Here is a 24,075-nt window from a genome sequence, read left to right on the forward strand (position 1 = left end):
CCTTCATAGTGTTTCTGCTTTACTTCTTCATTTCTGTGGCACTGAGAGAGCAGAGTATTTTTGTTAGAGCCATATAAGGAGAGCTATTGACTGTTATTTCTACAATACTGTTATCAGTACGTTAACCGATAAAACTCAAATGTGAGGTATTTTAATGACAGGAAATTACTGTTATTAAGAGGTCACTATGAGACAGGAATGAATGTGTAACAAGCGGACAAAATGGACAGAGAGCAGTGGCTGATGGGTGTTGGTGTTCTCCAGGTGTACCAGGAGGTCTGATTGCCGGCGAGCGGAGGAGAAGAACGGCTGGTTGTGGAGCCCCAAGCAGCAGTGTGTGAAGATCGTGTCCTTCAACCCACCCAACCTCAGCTGCAAAAGGACCCAGCAGGTAGTGTCCTGTACGGGTTCTGGCAACGGCAGTAATCTCCCTCCTTGATAAGAAATAATAAGAATCAGTGACCCTCTGCTCTGAGACAATATGCACTATATTGATCCTGCTCAGAAAACTGGCTTATTAAAACTGTGGAATGTGCTAGCGCTCAAAGCACCTCTGACTCTGCTCTCCTCCCCCTATCTCTTTGTCTCTCTCTCATTCATTATCTCTCTCTTTTTCTATTTTTCTTGCTTCCTGACTCTCATTCTCTCTCTCTATTTCTCTCTCTTTTCTCTCCTCCCTCTCTCGATGCCTCTCCATCGCTCTCTCTCTTTCTCTCTCTCTCGCTCTCTCTCTCTCTCTCTCTCTCTCTCTTAGGTGGAGATCAACGTGCCCTCCCTCCCCTCCTTCGGGCAGGCAGACCGTCTGTGCTGTGTGTTCCCCTCCTATATGAGTGACGCCACCATGTCCTCTGGCCAGGTCACTTGTGCCCTGCCCAACCCTGTCTCCTTACCATCCACACCTGAACACCAGGGTAGGTCATCACCCTCAGTCCCCACTGGCACTGCAGTAGGGCAAGTAGATGTTCCTGACTACATGACCTGAACAAGAGAAACTCTGAGCCCTAATTATAGGCTGTAGCTTCTTAAAGCCCAGAGTTGTTCCTGGTCAGGACATGTGGTCAAGAAAAAACTCCTGGCCCTACTCTGTTGCTTTGTTTCATTGACCTTGAAGGCTGTTTTTTGTATATGTTACATTCACTACAACCTGTATCGTCACCAATCACAATGACACTCATTCACCCTGTTCCTCTCTGTGCCTGTAGATTTCGTGGCGGTGCCCATTAAGATCTTTGTGAACGAGTCAGTGGAGCTGGCCACCAGGGAGTTCAATTTCTACAACTGTTCAGCCACTGTGAGGAAAGCAGAGAGCACACCGTGAGTTAACTAGCCCTCCTATTGTACTCTGGACTGTACTCTCTGGACTGTACTTTCCTACTGTACTCTGCTATGTACTCTGCTACTGTACTCTGCTACTGTACTCTGCTACTGTACTCTGCTACTGTACTCTCTGGACTGGACTCTCCTTTTGTACTCTCCTACTGTACTCTCTGGACTGTACTCTCCTACTGTACTCTCCTACTGTACTCTCTGGACTGTACTCTCCTACTGCACTTTCCTATTGTACTCTCCAGACTGTACTCTCCAACTGTACTCTCTGGACTGTACTCTCCTACTGTTCTCTCTGGACTGTACTCTCTGGGCTGTACTCTCCTACTGTACTCTCTGAACTGTACTCTCCAGACTGTACTCTCCTACTGTACTCTCTGGACTGTACTCTTCTACTGTACTCTCTGGACTGTACTCTCCTACTGTTCTCTCTGGACTGTACTCTCTGGACTGTACTCTCCTACTGTTCTCTCTGGACTGTACTCTGGACTGTACTCTCCTACTGTACTCTCTGGACTGTACTCTCCTACTGTTCTCTCTGGACTGTACTCTCCTACTGTTCTCTCTGGACTGTACTCTCTGGACTGTAATCTCCTACTGTTCTCTCTGGACTGTAATCTCCTACTGTTCTCTCTGGACTGTACTCTCCTACTGTTCTCTCTGGACTGTACTCTCTGGACTGTACTCTCCTACTGTTCTCTCTGGACTGTACTCTCTGGACTGTAATCTCCTACTGTTCTATCTGGACTGTACTCTCCTACTGTACTCTCTGGGCTGTACTCTCCTACTGTACTCTCTGGGCTGTACTCTCCCACTGTACTCTCCTACTGTACTTTCTGGGCTGTACACTCCTACTGTACTCTCTGGACTGTACTCTCTGGGCTGTCCTCTCCTACTGTACTTTCTGGGCTGTACTCTCCTACTGTACTCTCTGGACTGTACTCTCCTACTATACTCTATGGACTGTAATCTCCTACTGTACTCTCTGAACTGTCCTCTCCAACTGTACTCTCTGGACTGTACTCTCCTACTGTACTCTCTGGGCTGTCCTCTCCTACTGTACTCTCTGGACTGTACTCTCCTACTGTACTCTCTGAACTGTACTCTCCTACTATACTCTATGGACTGTACTCTCCTACTGTACTCTCTGAACTGTACTCTCCTACTGTACTCTCCTACTGTACTCTCCTACTGTACTCTCCTACTGTACTCTCTGGACTGTACTCTCCTACTGTACTCTCTGGACTGTACTCTCCTACTGTACTCTCCTACTGTACTCTCTGGACTGTACTCTCCTACTGCACTTTCCTATTGTACTCTCCAGACTGTACTCTCCTACTGTACTCTCTGGACTGTACTCTCCTACTGTTCTCTCTGGACTGTACTCTCTGGGCTGTACTCTCCTACTGTACTCTCTGAACTGTACTCTCCTACTGCACTTTCCTATTGTACTCTCCAGACTGTACTCTCCTACTGTACTCTCTGGACTGTACTCTCCTACTGTTCTCTCTGGACTGTACTCTCCTACTGTACTCTCTGAACTGTACTCTCCTACTGTACTCTCCTACTGTACTCTCTGAACTGTACTCTCCTACTGTACTCTCCTACTGTACTCTCTGGACTGTACTCTCTGGACTGTACTCTCCTACTGTACTCTCCTACTGTACTCTCTGGACTGTACTCTCCTACTGCACTTTCCTATTGTACTCTCCAGACTGTACTCTCCTACTGTACTCTCTGGACTGTACTCTCCTACTGTTCTCTCTGGACTGTACTCTCTGGGCTGTACTCTCCTACTGTACTCTCTGAACTGTACTCTCCTACTGCACTTTCCTATTGTACTCTCCAGACTGTACTCTCCTACTGTACTCTCTGGACTGTACTCTCCTACTGTTCTCTCTGGACTGTACTCTCTGGGCTGTACTCTCCTACTGTACTCTCTGAACTGTACTCTCCAGACTGTACTCTCCTACTGTACTCTCCTACTGTACTCTCTGGACTGTACTCTCCTATTGTTCTCTCTGGACTGTACTCTCTGGACTGTACTCTCCTACTGTTCTCTCTGGACTGTACTCTCTGGACTGTACTCTCCTACTGTACTCTCTGGACTGTACTCTCTGGACTGTACTCTCCTACTGTTCTCTCTGGACTGTACTCTCTGGACTGTAATCTCCTACTGTTCTCTCTGGACTGTAATCTCCTACTGTTCTCTCTGGACTGTACTCTCCTACTGTTCTCTCCTACTATACTCTCTGGACTGTACTCTCCTACTGTTCTCTCTGGACTGTACTCTCTGGACTGTACTCTCCTACTGTTCTCTCTGGACTGTACTCTCTGGACTGTAATCTCCTACTGTTCTCTCTGGACTGTACTCTCCTACTGTACTCTCTGGGCTGTACTCTCCTACTGTACTCTCTGGGCTGTCCTCTCCCTGTACTGTGTACTCTCCTACTGTACTTTCTGGGCTGTACTCTCCTACTGTACTCTCTGGACTGTACTCTCTGGGCTGTCCTACTGTACTCTCCTACTGTACTCTCCTACTGTACTTTCTGGGCTGTACTCTCCTACTGTACTCTCTGGACTGTACTCTCCTACTATACTCTATGGACTGTAATCTCCTACTGTACTCTCTGAACTGTCCTCTCCAACTGTACTCTCTGGACTGTACTCTCCTACTGTACTCTCTGGGCTGTCCTCTCCTACTGTACTCTCTGGACTGTACTCTCCTACTGTACTCTCTGGACTGTACTCTCCTACTGTTCTCTCTGGACTGTACTCTCCTACTGTACTCTCTGAACTGTACTCTCCTACTGTACTCTCCTACTGTACTCTCCTACTGTACTCTCTGAACTGTACTCTCCTACTGTACTCTCTGGACTGTACTCTCTGGACTGTACTCTCCTACTGTACTCTCTGGACTGTACTCTCCTACTGTACTCTCCTACTGTACTCTCTGGACTGTACTCTCCTACTGCACTTTCCTATTGTACTCTCCAGACTGTACTCTCCTACTGTACTCTCTGGACTGTACTCTCCTACTGTTCTCTCTGGACTGTACTCTCTGGGCTGTACTCTCCTACTGTACTCTCTGAACTGTACTCTCCTACTGTACTCTCTGGACTGTACTCTCCTACTGTACTCTCTGGACTGTACTCTCCTACTGTTCTCTCTGGACTGTACTCTCTGGACTGTACTCTCTGGACTGTACTCTCCTACTGTACTCTCTGGACTGTACTCTCCTACTGTTCTCTCTGGACTGTACTCTCTGGACTGTACTCTCCTACTGTACTCTCTGGACTGTACTCTCCTACTGTTCACTCTGGACTGTACTCTCTGGACTGTACTCTCCTACTGTTCTCTCTGGACTGTACTCTCTGGACTGTAATCTCCTACTGTTCTCTCTGGACTGTAATCTCCTACTGTTCTCTCTGGACTGTACTCTCCTACTGTTCTCTCCTACTATACTCTCTGGACTGTACTCTCCTACTGTTCTCTCTGGACTGTACTCTCTGGACTGTACTCTCCTACTGTTCTCTCTGGACTGTACTCTCTGGACTGTAATCTCCTACTGTTCTCTCTGGACTGTACTCTCCTACTGTACTCTCTGGGCTGTACTCTCCTACTGTACTCTCTGGGCTGTACTCTCCCACTGTACTCTCCTACTGTACTTTCTGGGCTGTACACTCCTACTGTACTCTCTGGACTGTACTCTCTGGGCTGTACTCTCCCACTGTCCTCTCCTACTGTACTCTCTGGACTGTACTCTCCTACTGTACTCTCTGGACTGTACTCTCCTACTGTACTCTCTGGGCTGTACTCTCCCACTGTCCTCTCCTACTGTACTCTCTGGACTGTACTCTCCTACTGTACTCTCTGGACTGTACTCTCCTACTGTCCTCTCTGGACTGTCCTCTCCAACTGTACTCTCTGGACTGTACTCTCCTACTGTACTCTCTGGGCTGTCCTCTCCTACTGTACTCTCTGGACTGTACTCTCCTACTATACTCTCTGGACTGTACTCTCCTACTATACTCTATGGACTGTACTCTCCTACTGTACTCTCTGGACTGTACTCTCCTACTGTACTCTCTGAACTGTACTCTCCTACTGTACTCTCCTACTGTACTCTCTGGACTGTACTCTCCTACTGTACTCTCTGAACTGTACTCTCCTACTGTACTCTCCTACTGTACTCTCTGGACTGTACTCTCCTACTGTACTCTCTGGACTGTACTCTCCTACTGTACTCTCTGAACTGTACTCTCCTACTATACTCTATGGACTGTACTCTCCTACTGTACTCTCTGAACTGTACTCTCCTACTGTACTCTCCTACTGTACTCTCTGAACTGTACTCTCCTACTGTACTCTCCTACTGTACTCTCTGGACTGTACTCTCCTACTGTACTCTCTGGACTGTACTCTCCTACTGTACTCTCTGGACTGTACTCTCCTACTGCACTTTCCTATTGTACTCTCCAGACTGTACTCTCCTACTGTACTCTCTGGACTGTACTCTCCTACTGTTCTCTCTGGACTGTACTCTCTGGGCTGTACTCTCCTACTGTACTCTCTGAACTGTACTCTCCAGACTGTACTCTCCTACTGTACTCTCTGGACTGTACTCTCCTACTGTACTCTCTGGACTGTACTCTCCTACTGTTCTCTCCGGACTGTACTCTCTGGACTGTAATCTCCTACTGTTCTCTCTGGACTGTAATCTCCTACTGTTCTCTCTGGACTGTAATCTCCTACTGTTCTCTCTGGACTGTACTCTCCTACTGTTCTCTCCTACTGTTCTCTCCTACTATACTCTCTGGACTGTACTCTCCTACTGTTCTCTCTGGACTGTACTCTCTGGACTGTAATCTCCTACTGTTCTCTCTGGACTGTACTCTCCTACTGTTCTCTCTGGGCTGTACTCTCCTACTGTACTCTCTGGGCTGTACTCTCCCACTGTACTCTCCTACTGTACTTTCTGGGCTGTACACTCCTACTGTACTTTCTGGGCTGTACTCTCTGGGCTGTACTCTCCTACTGTACTCTCTGGACTGTACTCTCCTACTGTACTCTCTGGACTGTACTCTCCTACTGTACTCTCTGGACTGTACTCTCCTACTGTACTCTCTGGACTGTACTCTCCTACTGTACTCTCTGAACTGTACTCTCCTACTATACTCTATGGACTGTACTCTCCTACTGTACTCTCTGAACTGTACTCTCCTACTGTACTCTCCTACTGTACTCTCCTACTGTACTCTTTGAACTGTACTCTCCTACTGTACTCTGCTACTGTACTCTCCTACTGTACTCTCTGGACTGTACTCTCCTACTGTACTCTCTGAACTGTACTCTCCTACTGTACTCTCCTACTGTACTCTCCTACTGTACTCTCTGGACTGTACTCTCCTACTGTACTCTCTGGACTGTACTCTCCTACTGTACTCTCTGAACTGTACTCTCCTACTGTACTCTCCTACTATACTCTCTGGACTGTACTCTCCTACTGTACTCTCTGGACTGTACTCTCTGAACTGTACTCTCTGCTACTGTACTCTCTGGACTGTACTCTCCTACTGTACTCTCCTACTATACTCTCTGGACTGTACTCTCCTACTGTACTCTCTGAACTGTTCTCTCTGAACTGTACTCTCTGGGCTGTACTCTCCTACTATACTCTCTGGGCTGTACTCTCCTACTATACTCTCTGGACTGTACTCTCCTACTGTACTCTCTGGACTGTACTCTCCTACTGTACTCTCTGGACTGTACTCTCCCACTGTACTCTCTGGGCTGTACTCTCCTACTATACTCTCTGGACTGTACTCTCCTACTGTACTCTCCTACTGTACTCTCTGGACTGTACTCTCCCACTGTACTCTCTGGACTATACTCTCCTACTATGCTCTCTGGACTGTACTCTCTGAACTGTTCTCTCTGAACTGTACTCTCTGGACTGTACTCTCCTACTGTACTCTCCTACTGTACTCCTACTGTACTCTCTGGACTGTACTCTCTGGACTGTACTCTCTGGACTGTACTCTCCTACTGTACTCTCTGGACTGTACTCTCCTACTGTACTCTCTGGACTGTACTCTCTGGACTGTACTTTCCTACTGTACTCTGTACTCTCCTACTGCACTGTACTCTCTCATTGAAACACAGTCCTATCCCACTCTCCGTACTCTCCCATTGACCAGACTCACTGGGTTTTAGTGCCGACAACCTTGATGGAAATGAATAGCTGCATGTGCACAACTCCTACTGTACTCTCCTACTGTACTCTCTGGACTGTACTCTCCTACTGTACTCTCTGGACTGTTCTTTCCTACTGTACTCTGTACTCTCCTACTGCACTGTACTCTCTCATTGAAACACAGTCCTATCCCACTCTCCGTACTCTCCCATTGACCAGACTCACTGGGTTTTAGTGCCGACAACCTTGATGGAAATGAATAGCTGCATGTGCACAAATGAGAGAAAGGTTTCTGTGTACATTCTGTGTGATGCATGAATGATACTGGGATTGAATGCACCTCTTGCATTTCCCCCCTTTTTTATTACCAACCAGAGGAAATTGCTTCAGTTTCCTTTTCATTAATCAAAAAATGAAAGTCGATCTCATACGTATATGTGTTTTCTCTTTTGCTGCTTCGAGGGCTGTTTGTTCATCTGGAGGAAGCGTGTGATAAATGGGCTTTGTTTATCAGGTTACAGATATATATTTACCATCAACAATATAGGTTCTACTGTTACAGGAATACTATCATGGATTTACATGTTTTAAAAAGAGATTGCCTCCCTGGTGTGTGTGTGTGTGTGTGCGTGTGCGTGTGTGTGTGCGTGTGTGTATCAGATGTTTGTCATGTGTGGCCAGCCCATGGGGCTGCCAGTGGAACACCCAGGACCACACCTGCCGGGACAAGGAGGACACTGTGTTGGGCCCTCAAATCATCAAACACAGACAGGTAGCTAGGTGCTCCACTAAACAGGCCTAATGTACATTGCAAGTATGCTAAGAGTCAAAGTCACAAGTGTTTTTGTATGGAATATCAGTTTGTAAGTCAGCAGATGCATGCCAACTGATCAGTCTGGATGACAGTTTGTCCGTCGAATAACTAAAGGCATAAATACAAATGCTCAAAATGCTCAAAATTTCCATCTGTGTTCAGGGGGCAAGATGTCCCCAGTTCGAGAACCCGGATCCTGTGCTCATTCCTGTGGGGTTCAAAACCACCATCGGCTTCGAGGGCATCAACCTGGATGTTTACCAGGTACTGGAAAAAAAGATAGTGTCTTATATAGCTGTTAAATAGCTTTATAGCTGTTATCAAACAGTTCAAAAACAGTAGGCGCTAGTTAATTATGAATCCGTCTATAGTATGGTTGAGATGAGGCCTTGATAACTGCTCATGTATGACGTTAACTCTCTGCTCCTCTGCTTCCTCCCTAGGACCGGGTGTTCACCATCGGCACAGAGCTGATGAGTAACATGGAGGAGGACGTCAGGTCTGAAGATGGCCCCTTCTACAGCTTCCGCGGTTTTAACGTATGCCCAGTGCTTCTTATTGCACCACACCTGTCAATTGTAGCTTTCACCACTTCTAAAAGGTGTAAAGGGTTGATCATGTGTTGCTGGGTCATGATATTGTATTGTTTGTTTACGTTAACTGGTTTGTGTCAGTTTGATATTATAGCACCCCCTCATGGAAAACAATCCCAATGTTATTTTAACATCCTCAAACTGTGGATTTTGTGTGATTGGAAAACGTCTTAGAAGCACTACAGAGAGGTGGGGACCAGCCTCCAGCAACATTATTTTCATACATTGATTTATTCAGCTATTTTGGAGTGGCTGCCAAAGTGTGTATGGGACGGCAGGTAGCCTAGTGGTTAAGAATGTTGGGCCAGTAACTGAAAGGTCGCTGGTTCGAGTCCTGGAGCAGGGTGACTAATTTGTCGATATGCTCTTGAGCAAGGTACTTATGTGCTCTATGCTCTTGAGCAAGGTACTTATATGCTCTATGCTCTTGAGCAAGGTACTTATATGCTCTATGCTCTTGAGCAAGGTACTTATATGCTCTATGCTCTTGAGCAAGGTACATATATGCTCTATGCTCTTAAGCAAGGTACTTATATGCTCTATGCTCTTGAGCAAGGTACTTAACCCTAATTGCTCCTGTAAGTCTCTCTGGATAAGAGCATCTGCTAAATTACTTAAATGTAAAATGAGAACTTTTATCTGGCACGTTTTGGAAATGTGAAGTCATTAATCACTTCTTTCACAAACTGTATTAATAATTCATTATTTTCTCCGTTTCTAGTTTTCCTTGGATAAGTCACAGGAGACCAACGTTCTGTTCTACGTGAAGGACAAACAGACGGGCAAGAAAATAGACAGCACACTGAATGGTAAATGGTGCATCTTTATGCAACTCTGTTGACAATGTCCCAAAGGACCATGTGGACATAAATGACAACTGGGGAAGTCTTATTTGACACATTTACATTGACACATTTAACGCAATACTTTTTGCAATCGTCTAAGTGAATCGGTCAAACATCATATCAGACCTTGTACTATCGATGACCAGTGTCACGTCAATGAAATGACAGAATAGTCTTGACATTCCAAGGCGTCCCTCTTACCTTCCTTCACAGTGACCCTATATAGCTGCTCGCTGGGCCGTGAGGACTGCAGCCTGTGTAAGAACGCTGACCCTAAGTACAGGTGTGTGTGGTGTGTCAAAAGGAAGTCGTGCGTCTATGAGAAGCTGTGTACTAATGACCAGGGTACAGAGTGCCCTGACCCACACATCACTGACGTGAGTAGCACCCACAGTACAGTAGTTATCTCCTAACTATATACTAATAACTTATCTTTGAACCTGCAATAATATCGACTTTTGATTATCACTGACTGACTATGCATGTTAATGATCACTTCATTGACTGCTACTGACAACTGGATCAGTTAACAGACTGGTTATTTTCTATTTAAAGGGGTACCTCTGATCAATGCTCATTTTCTAAAGACTGGACTAGCTGCAGTCCTGAACGCAGTCTTTTCACAGACTGTGGGGTCACATTCTGCATGTGTTTGTGGCTTATTTCCTGGTGCTACTCTGTAAGCCACTCTATACACTGTCATCTAAAAGCTGTACGGTAGTGCAAATCTAAAAGCCTGTCATCTTAAATCTGTTCCCCAATCCCCCTCCCAGATCATCCCTCGCTACGGGCCCGTGAGGGGGGGCATCTCTGTCACCATCAAGGGCTCCAACCTGGGCATCCACAAGGGGGACATCAAGGCCATCAGTGTGGTGGGGGTCCCCTGTATACATCAGGAGAACAAATACGCCGTCTCCACCAGGTAACATACACTGGCAACCCAGTCACTGCTGTCCCCTTGTCACAATAGACGTTGATGGATGTGGTCCTCTCAACAGTAGATTTCAATCTGAAATGTAATCTAGAATGTCTAAATATAATATCTAAGTCTTCCTCCCTGTCTCTCTGTTTTACAGCGTGGTGTGTGAGATCGGGCCCTTGAAACCCCTGAGTACAAACTCGGGCCAGGTGGAGGTGGAGGTAGAGGGAGGGAAGAGAGGAACGTCATCTGCTTTCTTCACATACCGGGTAACAAACCTACCGCACTCCTTCACTTCAATAACACTCCTTCACTTCAGGATGAGAGGGCGGACTCGTGAAGTGGAAAATGCTTTTACATGATTTGGTTACGCTATCACCATTCAATTTCACAGCTATACAGACGCTGTATTACAGAGCTTCTTATCGGCCCGTATGAAGGGCATGTCGTTTAAGTGTAATATCCAAATAAAATTCATGAATGTTCTGTTGAATGAACTACTCTGGTAATGCCACACTGGCAGATAATGCCCAGTACGATAAGATGAAATTGATTTGTGTGTATTATAGTTTAACAAGGTGCTATACGGCGACTCAATTTCCTCTGGTGCCTTAACAGGGTACATTGGAGCAATTTCACTGCCTTTTTTATATCTTGCACGGCTAATGCTTCCCCACAGGGGACCGCCCCCCCTAACTGTTTACTCAGCAAATTGAAGGAAATGCGAAGTGTGTGGGTGTGTGTGCATTTTGAAAGCCTTGTGGGGGAAGAGATGAGACAGGAATATGATGAGTGTTTTTTACTACCTGATCCTCCAGGACCCCATCGCCCGCTCGGTTCACCCCGCCAACGGCGCCAAGGCCGGGGGGACGGTCATCACCATCTCTGGTTTCAACCTGGACACAGCCACCAGGGAGGACATTGCCGTCACCGTTGGGGGGGTGGTGTGCACTGTGTAAGTACTGTTGCATCCTGGGAAGGGAACCAATGTCAAGAAGGGTTGCGGTTGTCTGGTCTTTAGATCTGTATGTGTTGGCTTTCAGCCAATTCTTTGGCATGACAACAAGCAAAAGAAAAAGTGTTGTAAGCTAAAGTGATTACAGAACTATCAAGCAGGTTAGGGTTGGGGGTTGCATTCAAATGTGGGCATGATTTTCTTTTATAAGAAAGCCCTGTATTGACTTAGCTGTCATGGTTCTGGCATGTTAGTCTCCTGTGCACCGTGACCCCTAGTGCTGAGCGGTCTGTGTCGCTGGCTGACTGTGTCCTTGTCTGCAGGGAGACGTTTGGTGCAGCCATCACCTGCAGGATGGGAGAGTACCGGGCGGATAAGGTCCCCTCTGACCTGCTCACAGTGACAGTAAAGTATGGGAAGAGAACCACCACAGCCGTCCCCACAGCCTTCCAGTTCTGGGAGAACCCCACTATCCTGGACCACCACCCCAAGGGAAGCTTTGTGTGGTGAGTCCCAGTCCTCGAGACGAGAGGCTATTCTCGAGGCTTCCACATTGTCTCACATCAGATAGCACGTCAACTCCGTCTGCACTGAGAAGCGCCGGGTTAGAATGATGCCACCTGTCTAAACACAATAAAGTGTACCCTAGAGTATAGTTTAATGGCATTCAATCTCCAACACACCTGGCTTCCTCTCCAGATACCAGTTGGTAGCGTAAATGTGATATCTCTACTGTAGATGAAATGTGAATGTGAGCAGTGGGTTAAAACTGTACCTTTGTGATGGTGATGTTGTTTCAGCGGTGGGAGGACCATCGTGGTGACTGGATCTGGGTTTGACCTAATTCAGAACGCCATCATGAGGGTCCAGGCCTCGGCTGACAAGTGGTCCGGCATAACTCCTACTGAGGTATGGACTCTCTTTCTCTGCCTCTCTCTCTCTCTGCCTCTCTCTGTCTCTCTCTGTCTCTCTCTCTCTCTATGCCTCTTTCTCTCCCTGTCTCTCTCTCTCTTTCTCTCTCTGCTTCTCTCTCTCTGCCTTGCTCTCATATTAATATTCAATGTGCTTAATTGGCATGAAGGACAAGGTCAAAGTTATCAAAGCGAAGTGATACTTGCAGTGCATTCAGAAAGTATTCAGACCCCTTGATTTTTTCCACTTTTTGTTACTTTAAAGCCTTATTCTAAAATGTATTAAATTGTTTTTTCCCCTCATCAATCTACACACAATACCCCATAATGACAAAGCAAAAATAGGTTTTTAGAAATGTTTGCACATTTATTTAAAAATAAAAAACGAAATATCACATTTACATAAGTATTCAGACCCTTTACTGACCCTTGTTGAAGCACCTTCTTGGGTATGACACCACAAGCTTGGTACACCTTTATTTGGGGATTTTCTCCCATTCTTCTCTGCAGATCCTCTCAAGCTCTGTCAGGTTGAATGGGGAGCATCGCTGCACAGCTATTTTCAGGTCTCTCAAGAGAAGTTCAATTGGATTCAAGTCTGGGCTCGGGCGGGCCGCTCAAGGACATTCAGAGACTTGTCTCGAAGCCCCTTCTGCGTTGTCTTGGCTGTGTGCTTATGGTCGTTGTCCTGTTGGAAGGTGAACCAGTCTGAGTTCCTGAGTTCTCTGGAGCAGGTTTTCATCAAGGATCTCTCTGTACTTTGCTCCGTTCGTCTTTCCCACGATCCTGTCGCTGAAAAATCCCCACAGCATGATGCTGCCACCACCATGCTTTAACGTAAGGATGGTGCCAGGTTTTCTCCAGACATGACGCTTAGCATTCAAGCCAAATAGTTCAATCTCGATTTCATCAGACCAGAGAATCTTGTTTCTCATAGTCTGAGAGTCCTTTAGGTGCCTATTGGCAAACTCCAAGCGGGCTGTCATGTGAATTTTAATGAGGAGTGGCTTCCATCTGGCCACTCTACCATAAAGGCATGATTGGTGGAGTGCCGCAGAGAGGGTTTCCTTCTTAAAGGTTCTCCCATCTCCACAGAGGAACTCTGGAGCTCTGTCAGAGTGACCATCGGGTTTTTGGTCACCTCCCTGACCAAGGCCCTTCTCCCCCGATTGCTCAGGTTGGCCGGGATGCCAGCTCTAGGAAGAGTCTTGCTGGTTCCAAACTTCTTCCATTTAAGAATGATGGAGGCCACGGTGTTCTTGGGGACCTTCAATGCTGCAGATTTGTTTTTGTGCCCTTTCCCTGATCTGTGCCTCGACACAATCCTGTCTTGGAGCTCTATAGACAATTCCTTCGACCTCATGTCTTGGTTTTTGCTCTGACATGCACTGTCAACTGTGGGACCTAATATAGTCAGGTGCGTGCCTTTCCAAATCATGTCCAATGAATTGAATTTACCACTGGTGGACTCCAATCAAGTTGTAGAAACATCTCAAGGATGATCAATGGAAACAGGATGCACCTGAGCTCAATTTCGAGTCTCATAGTAGAGGGTTTGAATGCTTCCTTATTTCCGTTTTAAATGTTTTCTTTTAAATCTGAAAACCTGTTTTTCACTTTGTCATTATGGGGTATTGTGTGTAGATTGATGAATATTTAAAAAATAATAATACATTTTAGAATAAGGCTGTAACATAACAAAATGTAGAAAAAGTCATGGGGTCTGAATACTTTTCCCGAATGCACTGTATACAAAATATGAAAACAACAGTGACAACAATAAGAATAGTAGATATAAAACGAATGAAAAATAAATATATAACAAATAAATAGAATGACTGGTGCACTTATATTGTCTATTTTTTATAATACAGGGAGAAAATACAAAATAATATGTTTCCTTCCTTAGCATTTGGCAAGCTGTGACATACTGTGCTGCCAACTCAATAACATCAGACCTTAACCCCAAAAATATACCGTTTCTGTCACGCCCTGACCTTAGAGAGCCGTTTTATTTCTCTATTTGGTGAGGTCAGGGTGTGATGTGGGGTGGGCATTCTATGTTGTCTATTTCTTTGTTTTTGGCCGAGTATGGTTCCCAATCAGAGGCAGCTGTCAATTGTTGTCTCTGATTGGGGATCATACTTAGGCAGCCCTTTTTCCCACTTTCTGTTGTGGGATCTTGTCTTTGTTTATTGCATGGGTTGCACTCCTAAGCTTTTCGTTCGTTGAGTTGGTTATTGTTTTTTTTGGTGAACATTTATATATTAAAGAAAATGTATGCCTACCACACTGCACCTTGGTCTCATTCGAACGATGGACGTTAGTTTCTCTCTCTCGGGCTCTATACACTGTCTGTCTGCATATGTCTCTGTCTCTCAGCCCTAAACCTAAAAGTCTAAACCATCCCTTTATCTCAACCACATATGGTTTGTTATGGACTCTTCATAACTAACCTGGAAGATTGACGCAGAAAAAGCTCTGATTCATCCAGAAATAGTCAATCCAGTTTTACTTAATGTCACACAGTGTCCCCAGAGCTGCTGTAGTCGCCTTGCAGAGAGGACTTAATGTCACACAGTGCCCCCAGAGCTGCTGTAGTGGCCTTGCAGAGAGGACTTAAAGTCACACAGTGCCCCCAGAGCTGCTGTAGTGGCCTTGCAGACTCCTGCCCCTGATGCCTTGGGCAGGATAAGCAGCGATTTTATTAATTTCATTTAGAGGCTAAATTTAATACGGTAATTAAGGTTCCAGTGGATTATGTGGTGAGGCAGCTCTGTTCCTCTCTAACTCCCTAGGTGGCAGCTGTGTTCCTCTCTAACTCCCTAGGTGGCAGCTCTGTTCCTCTCTAACTCCCTAGGTGGCAGCTCTGTTCCTCTCTAACTCCCTAGGTGGCAGCTCTGTTCCTCTCTAACTCCCTAGGTGGCAGCTCTGTTACTCTCTAACTCCCTAGGTGGCAGGGACATGGGGCCATGTACTTACAGGGACATGGGGCCCCACAAATTGGTGGATGATAAAGCTTACTTATTAAAGACCTCCTACTCCCCTCCTTCTCCCCCAGTACCTCCAGGAGGCTCTGAGTAAGAACAACACGGTAATCCAGTTCCTGACCCCGGCCGTCAACAGGTCCTCTGAGACCCATTTGTTCAGGACCTTCATCCAGCTGGACAACTGGGGGAGGGAGCTCAAGCCCTTCGACTACCACCCTGACCCTGCCTTCGACCCCCTCACCAAGAAGATCATCACTGAGACCTCCATCATTGTCGTCACTGTGAGTATTAGAGGCTGATAGGGTCCATCAATGTACTATGTTATGTTTAGGCCCAAGAATATTCCTGACCTAGTTACAGGCTACAACTAGGGCCTTGAGTTTTTCCGGTTCCTCCTGACTCATAGTTACAGTATGTTGTTACCTACAATACGTCCAATAATTCCTTACCATGTTCCACCTCCAGGGTCGAGGTTTTGAAAAAGCCATGACAGCCAAAGAGGCCCAGGCGTTTGTGGGGGATGTCCCGTGCTATGTCAACGCCCTCCAGGATGACAAGCTGTTCTTGGATCCCCCGTCGAGCCAGCCCCAGGCCCGCTCCAAACGCCACCGCAGACGCAGAGACACCAGCTCCGACACATTGGACCTGCTGGTGAGAATACACACACACACACACACACACACACACGGGATCATACAGATGCATGGATCTGTCTTTGCTATCTTTTAACTTATCTGCAGTTTCCTAAAGATGAGTAATTGAAATCTTGCCAAAATAGATCCAGAGTAACTTGGTGTCTGTCAGGGCAACTTAATGTTAACAGTTGGCAATATTGCTTTGAAGGCATTCTTCTATCTCCAGTTTTGGTAATAATAACGCTCCTGCTGCTAACTGTGTGTGTTCCAGATTAAGTTTGGGAATGGCGAGTGGGTGGTGGGCTCTGTGCACTACGAGAGCAATAATGAGGTTCCTCTCTTCATCATCATCCCTGCTGTCATCATCCCCATGCTGCTCATCATCCTCGTCTCCGTCTACTGCTACAGGTAGGCTAGATAACCAGAATACAGGACAGTTACACCATACCACCTCAAGGCTAGATAACCAGAATACAGGACAGTTACACCATACCACCTCAAGGCTAGATAACCAGAATACAGGACAGTTACACCATACCACCTTAAGGCTAGATAACCAGAATACAGGAAAGTTACACCACACCACCTTTAGGCTAGATAACCAACATACAGGACAGTTACACCATACCACCTTAACTTCTTGCGTCGAGCCATCCCGGATCCGGTATCGTGACTACAGCCTCAAGCTCATTACCATAACGCAACGTTAACTATTCATGAAAATCGCAAATGAAATTAAATTAATCTATTTGCTCTCAAGCTTAGCCTTTTGTTAACAACACTGTCATCTCAGATTTTCAAAATATGCTTCTCAACCATTGCAAAACAAGCATTTGTGTAACAGTATTGATGGCTAACGTAGCATTTAGCGTAGCATTTAGCGTTAGCATTCAGCAGGCAACATTTACACAAAAAAACAGAAAAGCATTCAAATAAAATCATTTACCTTTGAAGAACTTCAGATGTTTTCAATGAGGAGACTCTCAAATAGCAAATGTTCAGTTTTTCCTGAAAGATGATTTGTTTAGGACAAATCGCTCCGTTTTCTGCGTCACGTTTAGCTACGAAAAAAAAACTGTATCCAGGATTGTGTAAATCTATCCGCAAGCTCATTAGCATAACACAACGTTAACTATTCATGAAAATCGCAAATGAAATTAAATTAATCTATTTGCTCTCAAGCTTAGCCTTTTGTTAACAACACTGTCATCTCAGATTTTCAAAATATGCTTTTGAACCATAGCTAAACAAGCATTTGTGTAACAGTACTGATAGCCTAGCATAGGATTATGCCTCTCTTTCAGCATGCAACATTTTCACAAAAACCAGAAAAGAATTCAAATAAAATCATTTACCTTTGAAGAACTTCAGATGTTTTCAATGAGGAGACTCTCAGTTAGATAGCAAATGTTCAGTTTTTACAAAAAATATTATTTGTGTCGACTAATCGCTCCGTTTTGTTCATCACGTTTGGGTAAGAAAAAAAGAAAAAAAATAATAATATGAAGTCATTCAAACGCGAACTTTTTTCCAAATTAACTCCATAATATCGACAGAAACATGGCAAACCGATGTTTAGAATCAATCCTCAAGGTGTTTTTCACATATCTATCGACGATAAAATCCTTCGTGGCAGTTGACTTTCTCTTCTGAAGAAATGGAACGCGCATGGACCTACAGATTACGCAATAATTTCGACACAGGACACCGGGCGGACACCTGGTAAATGTAGTCTCTTATGGTCAATCTTCCAATGATATGCCTACAAACACGTCACAATGCTGCAGACACCTTGGGGAAACTACAGAAAGGGCAGGCTCATTCCTGGCGCATTCACAGCCATATAAGGAGACATTGGAACACAGCGCCTTCAGAATCTGGGGCATTTCCTGTATGAAACTTCATCTTGGTTTCGCCTGTAGCATTAGTTCTGGGGCACTCACAGATAATATCTTTGCAGTTTTGGAAACGTCAGAGTTTTGTCTTTCCAAGGCTGTCAATTCCATGCATAGTCGAGCATCTTTTCGTGACAAAATATTGCGCTTAAAACGGGCACGTCTTTTTATCCAATAATGACATAGCGCCCCCATAGGTTGAAGAGGTTAAGGCTAGATAACCAGAATACAGGACAGTTACACCATACCACCGTAAGGCTAGATAACCAGAATACAGGACATTTACACCATACCACCTTTAGGCTAGATAACCAGAATACAGGACAGTTACACCATACCACCTTTAGGCTAGATAACCAGAATACAGGACATTTACACCATACCACCTTAAGGCTAGATAACCAGAATACAGGACAGTTACAAAATGCCACCTTAAGGCTAGATAACCAGAATACAGGACAGTTACACCATACCACCTTAAGGCTAGATAACCAGAATACAGGACAGTTACACCATACCACCTTTAGGCTAGATAACCAGAATACAGGACAGTTATACCATACCACCTTTTTAGGCTAGATAACCAGAATACAGGACATTTACACCATACCACCTTAAGGCTAGATAACCAGAATACAGGACAGTTACAAAATGCCACCTTAAGGCTAGATAACCAGAATACAGGACAGTTACACCATACCACCGTAAGGCTAGATAACCAGAATACAGGACAGTTACACCATACCACCTTTAGGCTAGATAACCAGAATTCAGCACAGTTATACCATATAGTTCCACCTTTAGGCTAGATAACCAGAATACAGGACCGTTACACCATACCACCTTTCTCCATTACCAACATACAGGACAGTTATACCATACAGTTCCACCTTTAGGCTAGATAACCAACATACAGGACAGTTACACCATACAGTTCCACCTTTAGGCTAGATAACCAACATACAGGACAGTTACACCATACAGTTACACCTTTAGGCTAGATAACCAACATACAGGACAGTTACACCATACAGTTCCACCTTTAGGCTAGATAACCAACATACAGGACAGTTACACCATACAGTTCCACCTTTAGGCTAGATAACCAACATACAGGACAGTTACACCATACAGTTCCACCTTTAGGCTAGATAACCAACATACAGGACAGTTACACCATACAGTTCCACCTTTAGGCTAGATAACCAACATGCAGTTACACCATACAGTTCCACCTTTTAGGGCTAGATAACAGTTACACCATACAGTTCCACCTTTAGGCTAGATAACCAACATACAGGACAGTTACACCATACAGTTCCACCTTTAGGCTAGATAACCAACATACAGGACAGTTACACCATACCACCTTTCTCCATTACCAACATACAGGACAGTTACACCATACAGTTCCACCTTTAGGCTAGATAACCAACATACACAGTACAGGACAGTTATTACCAGTTACCATACAGTTCCACCTTTAGGCTAGATAACCAACATACAGGACAGTTACACCATTCCACAGTTCCACCTTTAGGCTCCATTACCAGATAACCAACATACAGGACAGTTACACCATACCACCTTTCTCCATTACCAACATACAGGACAGTTACACCATACAGTTACACCTTTAGGCTAGATAACCAACATACAGGACAGTTACACCATACCACCTTTCTCCATTACCAACATACAGGACAGTTACACCATACAGTTCCACCTTTAGGCTAGATAACCAACATACAGGACAGTTACACCATACAGTTCCACCTTTAGGCTAGATAACCAACATACAGGACAGTTACACCATACCACCTTTCTCCATTACCAACATACAGGACAGTTACACCATACAGTTACACCTTTAGGCTAGATAACCAACATACAGGACAGTTACACCATACCACCTTTCTCCATTACCAACATACAGGACAGTTACACCATACAGTTCCACCTTTAGGCTAGATAACCAACATACAGGACAGTTACACCATACAGTTCCACCTTTAGGCTAGATAACCAACATACAGGACAGTTACACCATACAGTTCCACCTTTCTCCATAACCAACATACAGGACAGTTACACCATACAGTTCCACCTTTAGTTCCTAGATAACCAACATACAGGACAGTTACACCATACAGTTCCACCTTTAGGCTAGATAACCAACACCATACAGTTCCACCTTTAGGACAGTTACACCATACCACCTTTCTCCATTACCAACATACAGGACAGTTACACCATACAGTTACACCTTTAGGCTAGATAACCAACATACAGGACAGTTACACCATACCACCTTTCTCCATTACCAACATACAGGACAGTTACACCATACAGTTACACCTTTAGGCTAGATAACCAACATACAGGACAGTTACACCATACAGTTCCACCTTTAGGCTAGATAACCAACATACAGGACAGTTACACCATACCACCTTTCTCCATTACCAACATACAGGACAGTTACACCATACAGTTCCACCTTTAGCCTAGATAACCAACATACAGGACAGTTACACCATACAGTTCCACCTTTAGGCTAGATAACCAACATACAGGACAGTTACACCATACCACCTTTCTCCATTACCAACATACAGGACAGTTACACCATACTGTTCCACCTTTAGGCTAGATAACCAACATGCAGGACAGTTACACCATACAGTTCCACCTTTAGGCTAGATAACCAACATACAGGACAGTTACACCATACAGTTACACCTTTAGGCTAGATAACCAACATACAGGACAGTTACACCATACAGTTACACCTTTAGGCTAGATAACCAACATACAGGACAGTTACACCATACCACCTTTCTCCATTACCAACATACAGGACAGTTACACCATACAGTTACACCTTTAGGCTAGATAACCAACATACAGGACAGTTACACCATACCACCTTTCTCCATTACCAACATACAGGACAGTACATCATACCACCTTTCTCCATGGATGTGGGGGTGACAACTTCATTTGGTGTCAAGGGATCCAAGCCAGCCAAATGGTGCGCAATACACAAAAATGTACAATGTACCATGAGTTAGTGTTCATGTTGGTGTCGGTTTTTGTATCTGTTCATTGCTCTGCCCATGTTAATGATTGTGTTGTGTGCACAGGAGGAAGAGCCAGCAGGCTGAAAGAGAGTATGAGAAGGTGAAACACCAACTGGAGAATTTGGAGGAGAGTGTACGAGACCGCTGCAAGAAAGAGTTCACAGGTACTACATTATAACCACAGCTGTCAAGCAGAATTGTCTCAGGCCACCAAGGGTCTTCATTACACTTCATTAAACCTCATATTACACATCCATACATCTATGTATCTTCATCAAGACATGGTTTAAATAACGAATATGGTAGTTTATGTTTGTGTTGCTTAAAAGTCTCAGGATGAGAACATGTGCAAGGTACTCAGACGTTTGTCCTTTGCCTTCCCAGACCTGATGATAGAGATGGAGGACCATACCAACGAACTGAGCGAGGGGCGAATCCCCTTCCTGGACTATAAGACCTACACGGACCGCGTCTTCTTCCTGCCCTCCAAGGACGGGGCCAATGATGTGATGATCACGGGCAAGCTGGACATCCCTGAGGCACGGAAGGCCATCGTGGGCCAGGCCCTCAACCAGTTCTCTAACCTGCTTAACTCCAAGACCTTTCTCATCAATGTAAAGCCCCTTCAGACCACTTAACTGTCTTTGTAATGGTGCATCTATGGCTGTCTCTTCTGTCTCCTTTCCTTCATCTAAAACCATATCCGGGCAGAAGAAGTAAAGGAGACATGGAGAGATGGCTATTTCAGATTATTGCTATCTCCCTTCCATTGTTTACAGTTAAAGATTTATCCACAGTTTATGTTAACTGGATTACAATTAACTGCATATTCTGTTAAACTCCACTGTGTGTGTAGTTCATCAAGACCTTGGAAGGACGTCCAGACTTCAACGCCCGGGCCAAGGTGTACTTTGCATCCCTGCTGACGGTGGCTCTGCATGGGAAGCTGGAGTACTACACGGACATCATGAGGACCATGCTGCTGGAACTCATGGGGAACTATGTCGACAGCAAGAACCCCAAACTCATGCTGCGCAGGTCGGGACCACCAACCGCTGTCACTTACAGTAGCTACCATTCCTCAAAGTAGTTCTGGTAGTTCTACCTATCATAGATTTAGTTTTGGTAGTTCTACCTATCGTAGATTTAGTTCTGGTAGCTCTACCTAGCATAGATTTAGTTCTGGTAGTTCTACCTATCGTAAATTTAGTTCTGGTAGTTCTACCTATCGTAGATTTAGTTCTGGTAGTTCTACCTATCGTAGATTTAGTTCTGGTAGCTCTACCTATCGTAGATTTAGTTCGGGTAGCTCTACCTATCTTAGATTTAGTTCTGGTAGCTCTACCTATCTTAGATTTAGTTCTGGTAGCTCTACCTATCTTAGATTTAGTTCTGGTAGCTCTACCTATCTTAGATTTAGTTCTGGTAGCTCTACCTATCTTAGATTTAGTTCTGGTAGCTCTACCTATCTTAGATTTAGTTCTGGTAGCTCTACCTATATTAGATTTAGTTCCGGTAGCTCTACCTATCGTAGATTTAGTTCTGGTAGCTCTACCTATCTTAGATTTAGTTCTGGTAGCTCTACCTATCTTAGATCAAGATAGGTATACAACAGGTGTAGACCTTACCATGAAATGCTTACTTACAAACCCTTAACCAGCAAGGCAGTTTTAAGAAAAATAGATATTTAGTAAATAAATATTTACTAAATTAACTAAAGTTTAAAAAAAGTAACAAAATAAAATAACAATAACAAGGCTATATACAGGATGGGGGGGGTACAGGTTGTGTGGGGGGTACAGGTTGTGGGGGGGTACAGGTTGTGGGGAGGTACAGGTTTGTTGAGGTAATATGTACACGACCGGTCAAAAGTTTTAGAACACCTACTCATTCAAGGGTTTTTCTTTATTTTCTACACTGTAGAATAATAGTGAAGACATCAAACTATGAAATAACACATATGGAATCATGTAGTAACCAAAAAAGTGTTTAACAAATCAAAATATATTTTATATTTGAGATTCTTCAAATAGCCAACATTGGCCTTGATTACAGCTTTGCACACTCTTGGCATTCTCCCACACCAGCTTCATGAGGAATGCTTTTCCAACAGTCTTGAAGGAGTTCCCAGATATGCTGAGCACTTGTTGGCTGCTTTTCCTTCACTCTGCGGTCCGACTCATCCCAAACCATCTCAATTTGGTTGAGGTCGGGGGATTGTGAAGGCCATGCAGCACTTCATCACTCTCCTTCTTGGTCAAATAGCCCTTACATAGCCTGGAGGTGTGTTGGGTCATTGTCCTGTTGAAAAACAAATTATAGTCCCACTAAGCGCAAACCAGATGGGATGGCGTATCACTGCAGAATGCTGTGGTAGCCATGCTAGTTAGGTGTGGCTTGAATTCGAAATAAATCACAGACAGTGTCACCAGCAAAGCACCCCCACACCATAACACCTCCTCCTCCATGCTTTACGGTGGGAAATACACATGCAGAGATCATCTGTTCACCCACACCACGTCTCACAAAGACACAGTGGTTGGAACCAAAATGTTCCAATTTCGATTCCAGACCAAAGGACAAATTTCCACTGGTCTAATGTCCATTGCTTGTGTTTCTTGTTCCAAGCAAGTATATTCTTCTTATTGGTGTCCTTTAGTTTCTTTGCAGCAATTCGAACTATGACGGCCTGATTCACATAGTCTCCTCTGAACAGTTGATGTTGAGATGTGTCTGTTACTTGAACTCTGTGAAGCATTTATTTGGGCTGCAATTTCTGAGGCTGGTAACTCTAATGAACTTATCCTCTGCAGCAGAGGTAACTATGGGTCTTCAATTCCTGTGGCAGTCCTCATGAGAGCCAGTTTCATTATAGCGCTTGATGGTTTTTGCGACTGCACTTGAAGAAACTTT

The 24,075-nt window shown here is 44.7% G+C and overlaps 1 protein-coding gene across 1 annotated transcript in view; it reads left to right on the forward strand.

Annotated features, from left to right (window-relative positions):
* The window catches only part of LOC115144865 (plexin-B2-like), a 256,416-nt gene that overhangs the window by 214,343 nt on the left and 17,998 nt on the right, over positions 1 to 24,075 (forward strand). Inside the window, exons 7-25 of the mRNA XM_029685963.2 lie at positions 265 to 391; positions 755 to 911; positions 1,203 to 1,314; positions 8,183 to 8,294; positions 8,499 to 8,600; positions 8,780 to 8,875; positions 9,651 to 9,738; positions 9,988 to 10,151; positions 10,548 to 10,696; positions 10,851 to 10,962; positions 11,512 to 11,648; positions 11,972 to 12,154; positions 12,449 to 12,557; positions 15,621 to 15,830; positions 16,015 to 16,200; positions 16,456 to 16,592; positions 21,226 to 21,326; positions 21,547 to 21,776; positions 22,019 to 22,200. Of these exons, the coding sequence (XP_029541823.1) occupies positions 265 to 391; positions 755 to 911; positions 1,203 to 1,314; positions 8,183 to 8,294; positions 8,499 to 8,600; positions 8,780 to 8,875; positions 9,651 to 9,738; positions 9,988 to 10,151; positions 10,548 to 10,696; positions 10,851 to 10,962; positions 11,512 to 11,648; positions 11,972 to 12,154; positions 12,449 to 12,557; positions 15,621 to 15,830; positions 16,015 to 16,200; positions 16,456 to 16,592; positions 21,226 to 21,326; positions 21,547 to 21,776; positions 22,019 to 22,200 (2,694 nt within the window). The remainder of the gene's footprint in view (positions 1 to 264; positions 392 to 754; positions 912 to 1,202; positions 1,315 to 8,182; positions 8,295 to 8,498; positions 8,601 to 8,779; positions 8,876 to 9,650; positions 9,739 to 9,987; positions 10,152 to 10,547; positions 10,697 to 10,850; positions 10,963 to 11,511; positions 11,649 to 11,971; positions 12,155 to 12,448; positions 12,558 to 15,620; positions 15,831 to 16,014; positions 16,201 to 16,455; positions 16,593 to 21,225; positions 21,327 to 21,546; positions 21,777 to 22,018; positions 22,201 to 24,075) is intronic.

The sequence above is a fragment of the Oncorhynchus nerka genome, linkage group LG17, assembly GCF_034236695.1.
Source record: "Oncorhynchus nerka isolate Pitt River linkage group LG17, Oner_Uvic_2.0, whole genome shotgun sequence".
In the NCBI taxonomy this organism is placed as follows: domain Eukaryota; kingdom Metazoa; phylum Chordata; class Actinopteri; order Salmoniformes; family Salmonidae; genus Oncorhynchus; species Oncorhynchus nerka.